Source organism: Diadema setosum, chromosome 9, assembly GCF_964275005.1.
Source record: "Diadema setosum chromosome 9, eeDiaSeto1, whole genome shotgun sequence".
Lineage (NCBI taxonomy): Eukaryota > Metazoa > Echinodermata > Echinoidea > Diadematoida > Diadematidae > Diadema > Diadema setosum.
This window is the reverse complement of record NC_092693.1, coordinates 2360752-2372961: the sequence shown is the minus strand read 5'-3', so window position 1 is coordinate 2372961 and position 12210 is coordinate 2360752. Positions and strand designations below refer to the sequence as shown.

Sequence of the window (12210 nt, the reverse complement as noted above, 5' to 3'; positions counted from 1 at the left end):
AAAAGCTGAAAGGAAAAAAAAACCTGACACAATACGATATAATTCTTGGCCGAGGTATCTGATAAGCCATTCTGTCTGCAGTGGTCAGCCACTGTCCCACACCGCTTCGTCTATCTGCTCTGACCGACAGATGACTGACTTTGGACAAAAGAGAAATGAAAGTGAGGAATAAACGAGTGAATCCTTGTCATTGCAAGATGTCTTTAGCTCACTAAATCTTGTTCCATATGGGTAAAAAACTTTCTCTTTGAACTGACACCAACATAACCAAGTCTTGGCATTTCTTCCTTTTCGTTAGTTTTTACACAATTTCATCCCCCTGCCTGGCCCCAGCCTTTGCTATGTTCCCTGACAAAGACCGAAGAGAAGTATTGTATTCATAAAAATGGGGCTTATCTTCAGCTTACCACCACAAATTTCTCTATTTCTGCATGCCTGTTATTTTGAATGTAATGACAAACAAGTTGGTGTCTTGGTACAATTTTGGGCTCAATGAACACAACACATGTGATTCTCTTGGTTTTCACTATCATGAAACAGAAGAAGAGCAGTTGTTGTTTTCGAGTATGGCAATACTCGGGATGTATTTACCAGCACATTGTTTTAGTTGTTGTTCTGTTGATACATTGTTGAGATACTTTGGGTAGAATTGATAAAGTGATGAGACAAATATGAGGGCAGGTTGGAGTGGAGAAAGATGGAGGAGAAGGAGGAGGAGGAGGAGGAGGGGGGAGTGGTGTGGTGGTCAAAGTTGGTCAGGCGAGATGTAGAAGCAGATGCTGACCAGATAGATGACAGATGCCTAATTAGCATCCGAGCAGGATTAATTTGCAGAGATTACCTGTCCAAAGCATTCCTTCAAGCTTGGCTAGTTCCTCTGTCATTGGCAACATTTGAAATATAAGGCATGCCCAGGTGGGCCTCCTCCTGGAAAAAAAAAAGTAGAAAGGTGAAAACAACAAGAAATGACGGGAATGGGACCAAAATTGATGGGGAAGAAGAATTGATCAAGATCGTCTTGAATGAGAGTGGTGTTCAATGTCATGCCGTATCAAGCCTGACCGATGCTTGAAATGTTCTGCTGTTCAGAGATGACATGACCTTGGTCGTTGGCAATGTAATTAATAATACTTTTCCTTGATCTTGCTAAAGCTTGGCGTTCTATGAAGAAGAAGACCATTTGTTTCTAGTCTGGAAGATGTGTGCATTCATTCCTGTGATATTTTTAAAGTCGAACAAGGTTTGATGTGTGTTCACAGTCCAACAAATTCTGCTCTGTTTCATCAGGATATCAAGTCAAGGGTTCCTGCAGTGAAACCACCTTTCCTTGTTCCCATTCTGGCTGTCACCTCTCAGGAAAGGAGAGAAAGAGACAAAGTGATGACACTTGCATCAATATTTTATATCAAAGATGCGCTGACTTTCTCCACGCCTTCCACCTTTTCGGAGATCTGTTAGAAACGATTATCATCTTCCTGGCAGGAAGGGTGCCCATGGGTGCTTCTGTTACATATTTCTCGAACCTCGAGGCACTGCTGCAGTTAAACATGCAAGATGTGTGCGATTCCCACGATGATTTTGCTAAGGCCATAAAGACTGCCCTCTAGCAATCTGTTTTATACAGTGAGGGGCCCAGCCATCTTCTCAAGAAGACGCTGTCCATTTTGCCTTTGTCCATAGAGATTCAGACACAGTTATCCACTCCCCTCCCCCTTTGTTAAGACCAGGGGCCCCTCCCGAACTAAGAATCCGGGAGTAAGAAATATAAATTTGCATAGTTATTGATTGGTAGGAGTAGGTAGATTGCTGTTGTGGAAAGTCTTTTATCATCCAAGAATTCCTATTGATTAGGTTTCACTGGAACAGAGCTAAGCTACAAATCAATAGGCCCATGATCTTTTTTTTTTTTCTTCTTCTCCTCCTCCTTCACCTCCCCCCCCCCCAATCTAATGTCAATTATATCCTTCTTTTTGATTCCATTGCTACCACATATCTTTCCCTGTTATATCTACCAATATAGAGCTCTCCTCAAAAGACTCCCATTTTCCCTGTTCATAGCTCTGCTAGCCATGTAGGCTGAATTACTCTGAATGTATTACATAATTCCCAGCTTTTCAATCAACAATACATTATTATCTCATATGGCTCTCTCTAGAGTTTCTCTGGCATTTGCTATTGTACTAGTTTGCTCAAAAGGGAGAGAGAGAAAAAAAAAGATGCACAAATCTTGTTGATGAAAGAATGTTCTGCAGAATAATCTGTATTTCTCCAAAATGTATAACATTTTGTGTCTGTCCTTGTAGTTCTATGCGGCTTTCCTTGTGTTACCTTGCTTTCTTGTATTATAGTGATTTAACATTTTCTTTCTTTGTGTGTGTGTGGGGGGGGGGGGGAATACAAAGGATAATCCTTTTTGTTGCTTCATGTTTTGCCTTGTTCATGTTTTTGTGTTATAGCTATATTTTTCTGCAAAAAAAAAGTGAGAAATGCTGATTTCAGAATGAATAGGCCTAGGTATAGAATATATATATATATGAAATGATTGGAATAGGGTATGCAGTATAAGGGTATTTTGGTTTGGGCTTTTTTTTGGGGGGGGGGGGGGGTAAGGGCAGCAAGCATATCTATGTGATACAAAAGGCCAAGGCAGGTGTAGAATTTATTGGTTATCTTTCTCCTTTGATTTGATTCTCAATGTAACATGCTCTGACATTCAGTGAAAACAAGATAAATTACCTTGGTGAGAAATTTTTGATACTAAAATAGCAGCATTTTTGCTCACTGAGGCATCTTTATAAATGCTCATCGGTCTTCACTGGATTGCAGACCCGCTGACAATTCAGCTCTAAAATCACTCCTCTTGGCTTCTTGTTTGCTAATGATATCAGCTAGATGAAGGATTTATGAAAGAATGGATGCCAATGTAGTTTCCATCAAAGAGAGCAATTTTGATGAGCAGCTGAAGTGAAGTGACACCATTGTCAGAAGTGTCATCATTAAGGGACAAGATATATTCATCCACCTTTCTTTGCTGGCATATAGAAAATTGATATTGTTGGAAGTGCTATGCGAGCAAGATATTGAATGAACATGCCATGCAGTGTAGCGTGGATTTTTACTCCTATGATGGATATGCCTCCATTTCTCAGCTGACACAAGTAAATTTGCAACAGGGCATGAAAAGCACATTAATTTCCCCACTCATGAACACTATGTCATTAAGGTATGAACACACCGCGCTTACCTGACCTTGTTAAAGGAATTGTCTTTGTTTGCATTTTAAAAGTCAAGAACTGTAAAAAGGAGAACTCTGGATGGTTTTCAGACTTTTGCATTTGAACATCTATATTGGTTACACTAGGTACAGAGTTACAGAATTTATAGTGATTGGGATAAGGAATTAGAATAATTTCAAAATTCATAACAAATCACAGTGAACAAGAATGATGACATAGCAGCTTCACCATAGGAATGCAGGATTGGGTGCTCATTGAAGCAGAACAAAAGGAGAAAGCATGCATGAGTTCTACAAAGGTGATGTTGTTAAGCAAGTAGTATTGTAGTGGAATTACATTGCTACATTACTGGAATATGTGAGTCCCCTAAGTAATTTGTTTTGGGTCTTTCAGATATTGGTTTCTCTGCTGAAGGACCACAATAAATTTCACAAATCTATACGTGGCATCATCAATTTATGTACTACATTACATGAAATTATGAAAATCATCTGGAATTCCCCTTTAACTACATCTACTGAGAGCACTGTGAAATCAATCACATTTCTAATGAAAACTTGACTGTCATAGATATATCATTAATGCAAGGTTAAACTGAATAAACCTGTTTTTCTGTAGGCTTTGCAAGGAAGAGCTACAAAAGTACCTACGAAGGAAAAAAAAAAGATGCACGCAAAAAAGCATTTCACTGCAAAGTAATTGAAGCGATTAGATGCATTTGACATTACCACTTTAATATTTGATGAATGATGTGATCATATCTATGGCATCACGACCGCACTTGTATTAATTTGTGCCTGCGGGGCTTAACGGTGTCATGCTGGCAAACGCAGGGCTCAGCTATCCATTCATCCGTTCAGCACCATCGCAGTGTTGTATTTACTACGGGCGATATGAGGATCAGAGAAGGAAAAAAAAAAAGATGTATATTTATGTTTTGTGAGTTGATGATGGAGCAGCAAAGCGTGAGCTAGCTTAGCATATATCATAATGTAATGCAGGGCCTGCCCTCCGATGTTTGATTATTATTGTAATCATAATAATCCGGGGGCAGGAGGTACAGTGCATGTGTCGCCCATAAATGACGATGATGCGTTTCTCCTAAACAATGTGCGCTGCGAACTCACTGGAACAGGCTGGTAACAAGGTAGACGTTGAGTGATACAGTTCATCTCAAAAAGTTCTGAGTGTAACTGATCTCACAGTTGTCTCTCTGCCTGTTTGAAGGGAAACAAAACTATTTGAGGTAAGACCTGTACATTAACTTTGGTTCATTTCTACTCCATGATGGGGGGTAGTCTTCATGCTACTATCTGAATGTGGTCTACAGGTGCATGTTTGCTTCATTGATCAGCTCTGTGGTTAGGTCAGAATGTACTCTCATTTCTCCTGCTGCCTCTTTTGTAGGATAGTTGCAGACGACACAGGTATGTTGTCACCCCACTTCTTGTCATAATCGGCGTGTGCGACTACCATCACCCGCAAACCTTCATCATGGTTTTGGGATCTGCGTGGTATGTCTGGACACATCTCGGGCAAAGCTTGCTGAGGAGAGGAAGGAAAAAAGGGTTGCACACACTGCTTTCTCATTAGACCCTGGCAGGGGAGCTAATGCTATCTATGTTTTGACTGTCAGAGAAGGAATAGAGGTAGCATAGGGAAGTTTTGTTAGTGGCATAAAACTGTACAGCTGCAGGAATGCAAATGAAGGGTGAATTTGAATTGCTGTTTCAGAAAGTAGATGGACCGTTGTCCTTTGCCCACTGGGGGCATGTGTCTGCCTTGTGTGTGTTTTCCACAAGCCAGTGTTCAGGGATACCTGTGAGTGAATGGCTTTCAATGTATCATCACTTGTTTGTTTGTTTGTTTTTTCTTGTTGAATTCCATGGTTAAAACTATAAGGACTTGTTGATTTTTGGCTGCATTACAGGTGTCTTCATTAATACACAGCAAGTGTATAAAAAAGTTAACTAACTCTCTGAATTTGTGTGGTCATTTAGGGGTTTGATGCAATCTTTGGAGGTTCATGAATGGTTATTATGTGATGCAATTTCTTTGCAGTCATAGGCCTGGTTATTTTTATTTGTATTTTACAAAACCTGATAATAAGCTTCTGTGAAACAGAAAGTTAAAACATGTACCTGTCTTTGTGATGTAAGGGCCCTCTGGTTCAATGCTGGGTTGGTGGCATTGCACAAGTGTATACACTAACAAGTTTTTGTCATATTTATTCAGCTGCTGAAGGAGCACAAGTGCTTAAAGTTGAGATGAATTGTCCTTTCAATCATTCAAGATGGGTCGCCTCTGATCGTAAATGTTTGCCGTAATTTATCATGTTACATTTGTGAGAAACTGTTCATGTGCACCTTGAGTCAGCTACGGATATGGAAGTTGAGCTGCAGCTTGTATGCTTGTATTGTACCATGAAAGGAGTACAATTGTGTGTCATAAATGTGACCAATAAATGCATCCCAGTGACAGCAACACATTATATGTTCAACAAGCAGTTTCTCAGATATGAATGTAGACACAATTGATATAATGGACACTTGATAGTGTTATGTGCTCGTGGTTGCCACAGACAAAATGTGGTCTCTACCTGTTTCTCCTTTCCCCGCGTTCACATTGGTCCCCGCGACGCGGGGAAAGTCCCGAGCTGTGGGACTTTCTCCTCAAAAACCATAATGTGAACGCTCGCTGGGACTTGTCCCCTCGTCCCCGCGAAGCAAGTCGGGTACGGGGACAAGATTTGGAGGGGAGAGTGACCTTGGGGCGAAATTGATAGCGTCCAGCTGTGGTCATCAAATGTGCGCATGCGCTATGCCTGGATTCAAGTGGCAGAGCTCGCTCCAAGCCCCAAAATGCCCCCACAGCTCGGGGACAGATGAGATACCAATGTGAACGGTCAGTCGTAAAAAAGATAAGATCTCTTGTGGCTGTCCCCGCGTCGCGGGGACCAATGTGAACGCGGGGTAAGGGACCGCAGTATGTGTTTGTTTTGAAATGTAATTTGTTGTTGTAGGTATGACATACACAACAGCAAGTAAAATGGTCTGTTTATGAATTTGATATTAATCTGCCAGTATTACAAAATTTTTAAAAGATTAATTACCTATATGCCTAATTACCTATATATATATTACCTGATACAGATTTTTGATGATCATGTGATTCATATTTGTAAGTTTGCATGTTAATGAAAAGCTCTGGTCACACCCTAGACAGTATAATACTGGAGAATTTTCTGTATCGGTAGTGTGTTCTTTGTGAGCAAAAATTAGTCCGGCCGATAGCAATGATTTTTCTTTTCTCTCTATGTTCAAACACAGGGTCATCTGAGGGTCTCCACCATCCTCTGGATGCTATGAACTCAGACGACCATGATGAGGTCATCGGAGATGTCCATGTGTGTGGCAACTGCCGAGGAGAGTTCATCGTCTTTGCAGACTTTGTGAAGCACAAGCAGAGCTGCATCAAGAAGCCAGTGGTCATGATTTTCAATGATGGCCAGGAGGAGCGCATGGAGGAGTCTAGCAAAATGTCTGAAAAGGATGTGGACACTGCATCGGACCGTTCCAGCCCTGAGGGCCGGAGGTCCCTGGAACCAAACTATGTGTCAGAGGGGAAAGTCCAGCAGCAAAACGGCCAGCCTGGGAGGTCTGCAGATGACAGCCCCAATCCCAGTTTACCACCGTCCAACGTTTCTCTTGACAATCTGGAGAACACACCGTATGCTGTTGCACAGTTCCCTCGTGAGTCAGCTGCTGTTCCAGGTCATCCTGATATGATGGTTATCCAGGAGCAGATATATGCACTTCGGCAGCAACATCTTCATCAACTCCATATGATTCAGAGTATACAGCAGCAAATCAATAACCTTGCTGCCCAGCAACAGAGACAGCAAATCCAACATCAACATCTTCAGCTGCAACAAAAGCAACAACAGCAGCAACAACAACAGCAGCAGCAGCAGCAGCAACAACAACAGCAACGTAAAGAGGACTCATCTGATTTATCATCTGTCCCTGAGAAGTCACCCCCACCAAAAGAAACAAGTACTGAAGCCACAGCTGATGCTCCCACCACCAGTAGCTCATCGACACCTAGCATTCCGTCAGCACCCTTGATACCGATGCCACACATGCCAGGAATGATCCAGCCAAACCACCTACTGTCCCCAGCAGGAGCAGCGGCAGCCTCTGCAGTCCAGCAGTCTGCTATGGAGGCAATGCAGGCCCATGGGAGACCTATGCCACCGATACCCCCTCCATTCCACCTCTCTGGTCAGAAATCCCCATTTGAGATGCTGCAACAGCATGCCAGCATGCAAATGCCCCACAATCCCCTTGGAATACCCCCTCAGATACCATACCACGAAGGGCTTCTTTCTGCACAACGAAAGGGCAAGCCTCCAAATGTGTCTGTCTTTGACCCCAAGTTCAGTGCAGATGATCCTTTCTTTCGCCACAAGTGCAGGTTCTGTCACAAAGTTTTTGGCAGTGACAGTGCACTCCAGATTCACATCAGGTCTCACACTGGTGAGAGACCTTTCAAGTGTAACATCTGTGGTAATCGCTTTTCAACAAAGGGCAACCTGAAGGTCCACTTCCAGCGTCACCAGAGCAGATACCCGCATATTCACATGGATACAAGACAGCACCCTCCAACCCCACCTCCCATGGATACACCTCTTCAGCCACCATCCATCCACCAGATCCCAATGCCCACTATCCCGAGTGAGCATCACAGACTTCCGCTGGAAGATTTCTTTCCACGTCCGTCCTCAAAGAGCAGCAATCCTGCAGACTCTGAAGGCAGCATGGGTGAGGGTCAGAAACGCTTTCTGGATGAAGATCAGCAGGAGGTGAAGCATTTCAGCAGTTTGGAGAGGAGTCAGGGTGAAGATCAAGAGAGCCCAGCCACAAGCAGGGCAGATAGTATGTCTCCTAATGACAGCAAGAGTGACTCACCTGCATCTTCTTCCATTGCCCTGTCATCCAATGTCTTCCCAGTGGTTTCAGCCGGTGGTGTCCCAATTTCTGGTAGCTTTCCATTTCTGTATGCAGGATTTCCACGGATGCCCACCCAAAATGAACACATGAGCATGATGCCCTTTGAGTCTTCCAATGCTGCATCAAGCTATGAGCCAGGCAAACCTGTAACCCCGCCATCTCTCGCAAATTTAGCAGAAGCTGGCCTGAGAACATCGGAGACCTCCAAGCTCCAACAACTGGTTGAAAATATTGAACAGAAGATCACAGATCCCAACCAGTGTGTGATCTGTCATCGTGTCCTCAGTTGCAAGAGCTCTCTTCAACTTCACTACAGGACACACACAGGTGAGAGGCCATTCAGATGCAAAATCTGTGGACGTTCCTTCACTACCAAGGGAAACCTGAAGACTCACTATGCTGTCCACAGAAGCAAGGGTCCTGTCCGTGAACTCCACTACTGCTCCATTTGTGATAAGCGCTTCAGTAATCCCCTTGTGCTCCAACAACACTTGCGTATTCATGCTGCTGAGGGGATGAGTGTCCCACCAAGAGTTGAAGTTCCACGACAACCACATATTGAACATGAAGCTGACGATAGTGAGAAGGCAGAGAAATCTGGTGATGGACAAGAATCTGCTGATAACCACATGGATGTAGATGAGAGAAATGATCTGCCAACTCCTGAGGAGGGTGAAGTTCCTGAAGACTCCCTTCACGATAGTGACAAACCAGAAGTTGGTACTTTGCTAGCAGATAGTGAAAACTCCCCATCCTCTACAACTCAACCTATGGAAGAGAAAACAAGTGATGATGATAAGGAATCCACAAAGGTACGCAATGAATCATTCATGCCCAGCATTCTTGGATTGCAGCCTGTTAATCCTTTGACAAATGGACAGTCGCCTACAGTTCCAAGTCCAGGGCAAGCAGATGCCAAATCTGTACTTTCTGAAGACGAAAACAGAAATGTAGATATGTCCATGCACCCTGATAATGAGCAAGCTTCAGCTTCTTCCAGCATGGTGGATGAGGAAATGGATCGCGAACTTGAGATCGAGGATAATGGCATCGACTACAATGGGGCTCTTGATCTGAGACCGAAAGGCACACCTCAAGAGAATATACCTCCTAATGGTGAGGAGAGGAGTCTACCAGCCTATTTTTACAGAGACGGCATGTATCCTGAGGATGTCAAACCCACTATGACTTCTGCCGGTCTCATAATGAGTGAGCCAACTAGTATGGGACTTGGTGGCAGACGATTGATGAGACCAAACACAACTTGTCACTTCTGTGGAAAGGTATTTGCCTGTGCTAGTGCTCTGAACATCCACTACAGGAGTCACACCAAGGAACGTCCATTCAGATGTGATGTCTGCAGCAAGGGCTTTTCTACCAAGGGGAATCTGAAGCAGCACATGCTGACACACAAGATCCGAGACATGCCGATGCCACGGTATGACTCCCCAATTAATTCTGGTCTGTCAAAGTCCCCGGTGCAGCTACCAGTGGTCAGCCAAGAGCTTCCTTTGCAGCAGACAACCAGCAACACACAGACCCCACCTCTGAAGCGAGCCCCCAATGGATCCCCAGAAGAGAGCACCAAGCGTCCCCAGTTCAAGCACTCTTGCTCTGTTTGTGGGAAGCAGTTTCAGACAAACAGCGCCCTCGAGATTCACATGCGCACACACACTGGTGAGAAGCCATTTCGTTGCAATATATGCAGCAGAGCCTTCACCACAAAGGGCAACCTCAAGGTCCACCTTGGAACCCACATGTGGAATGGAGGAGGGCGCCGTGGCCGGCGCATTGCTGTCGAGCCCCCATTCATCATCAGCCCAAAGGAGGGGGAGATCTTTCGCAGTGACCTCTTTGGTATACACCCAGGCTTTGCTGAAGGGGCCTACTACCAGTACCCACCACCCCATCTCCTCAATGGGTTTGCTGCTGCAGCTGCTGCTACCAAAGCCAATGAAATCTCGGTCATCCAGCCACCATCCAGCATGCACCTACCGGAGCAGGGGTCAGTGATCATGAGGAACAGCATGGCGCCCTCTACCGATAGCAGGGAAGCAGGCATCAGCAGAGACGCTCACCACCGGGAGATGACGCTGAGTAGAGATGAGGCTCTCAACCATGAGATTGCCCTCAGTCGCGAAGAAGCACTCTCCAGGGATATGCTGAACAGGGATATGCAGAAGAGCAAGGAGGCGATTGTGGAGAGAGCCAACGAAAGAACCCCACCTATTGCATCACAAATGAGCACCTAGTGTAGTGGATGACACAGCTTGAACTTTACCCAACCATTGACACCAACCTCTTTTTTTTTTTGTATATACAGAGCTCAACCAAGTTCTCTATGACCTTAGACAGCAGAGCTTCCATATTATGTTTTCTTCCTGAACCTTGGTTGCAATGTATTTTGTATGTTTTATATTTGTTTCTCCTGACGGAGCACTACATGTTATTGCAAAAAAAAGGCAACAATGAAAGCTTAATATTTCTTTTGTTATTGCTTCCATCAGGGTATTTTTTCATTTGCAAGCATTTCATAACACTTACTGGTGCTGCCTATGTTCAAGCAACACAAAAAAAGGAGGAAAAACCCCTAAAGCTGTAAATTCGCATTCTTTGAAAGGGCATTCCACAAGCTAGAGATGAAACTCAACAGGGTACAATTCATTTTAACCCCCATTTGGAGGTATTCTGTGATATATAGATTCATTAGTGTGTCATGTTCTCCAGTAATTATATGCCAATTCATTTGCTGAGGACATTTCCCCAGAGTCAGGTGTGTCTAACGATGGCAGAGAAAGGGTTATATGCCGAGACATAATGTCAGTGCACTGTTGGTCATTCTGGGATTTCCTATTTGTGTAAGAGATTCAGACTAGACAGCAGTCATATTGATGATTTGAATAATTGCTTGAGATATTAAAAAGTTGGGACGAAAGAATGTGATGTGGCACAAATTTCCTGAAGACTTTAAATCAAAACTTGATGGAGTGATCACATTTTGGCTTTCATCCGGAGAGCTCCATATGGTTGATGTTCTAACGATTGACCACAGCCAGATGTAAACTGATGTGCTGCTGAAGTCATGATTGTTAAGTACTGACAAAATCATTATGGCTGCGTCCTCTCTTTTGTTGGGATGTAAACGTTTGAAGAGTCAGTGAAGTAGAAACAGCTTATCCTTCTTATGACATACTTGCCTGCAAATTCCCCTTGATCTGCTTAAACTGTGATTTGATAAGACTTGTGTATTGAGGGCGATACATTTCTTTTCCATTCCCCTACTACATGGTTTTTATGACAATGAATTTTGGATGCATCTTAGTAGACTGCTAGGACATTATCAAAAAAAAAAACAACAAAACATTTACCTGATCTCCATATGTCTACTAATCCACAACACTTGTTTGTTTGAGTGGATGATGATATCAGAGACTCTTTGTGTGAAATCTCAAGAGATATACAGATGTAACTGCATATTTTTAGTTAAAAGAGAAGCTTAGATCCGTAGACTCTCTCAGTCTCCACCAATGGCAAATTGGAAAGCAAGATTGCTTTTCCCATTTTATTTAGGTAATAGCTGATTATCTTGGGTTGTGTGCAGTGGAGAAAACATTGTTCAGACAAGAGCAGATCAGCTTCATTTTTCAAGAAACAGCAAAAAAAAAGAAGAAAAAGGAAGATAATGCTGCGCAGTCTTCATGCAAAAAAAAATATATAATGTGGAATCGAGAGTTTGATTTTCAGTGTTAGAAGTGACTGAAGGGTGACCTAATGTTTGTAGAGAGGGCTGATCAGTACTTTATGTAGAATGACCTGTAGGTGTTTGACTACAAAATATGGCACCCTTTCCTAAGTTTGTGTGATAGTGTCCACTCCAGCACCAGACTGCTCTTCTTTCTCCAGCGGCAATATCCTTCCTTGTGTTTTTCATTCCTGGTTTTCAATTTGATAAGAATAACACA

At 43.3% G+C, this 12210-nt stretch overlaps 1 protein-coding gene across 1 annotated transcript in view; it reads left to right on the top strand.

Moving 5' to 3' along the window:
• Window positions 1-10500, top strand: part of LOC140232543 (sal-like protein 1) — a 71774-nt gene extending 61274 nt beyond the window's left edge. The window contains exon 2 of the mRNA XM_072312640.1: window positions 6566-10500. Coding sequence (XP_072168741.1) covers window positions 6566-10500 — 3935 coding nt within the window. The remainder of the gene's footprint in view (window positions 1-6565) is intronic.
• The last annotated feature ends 1710 nt before the right edge of the window (window positions 10501-12210 follow it).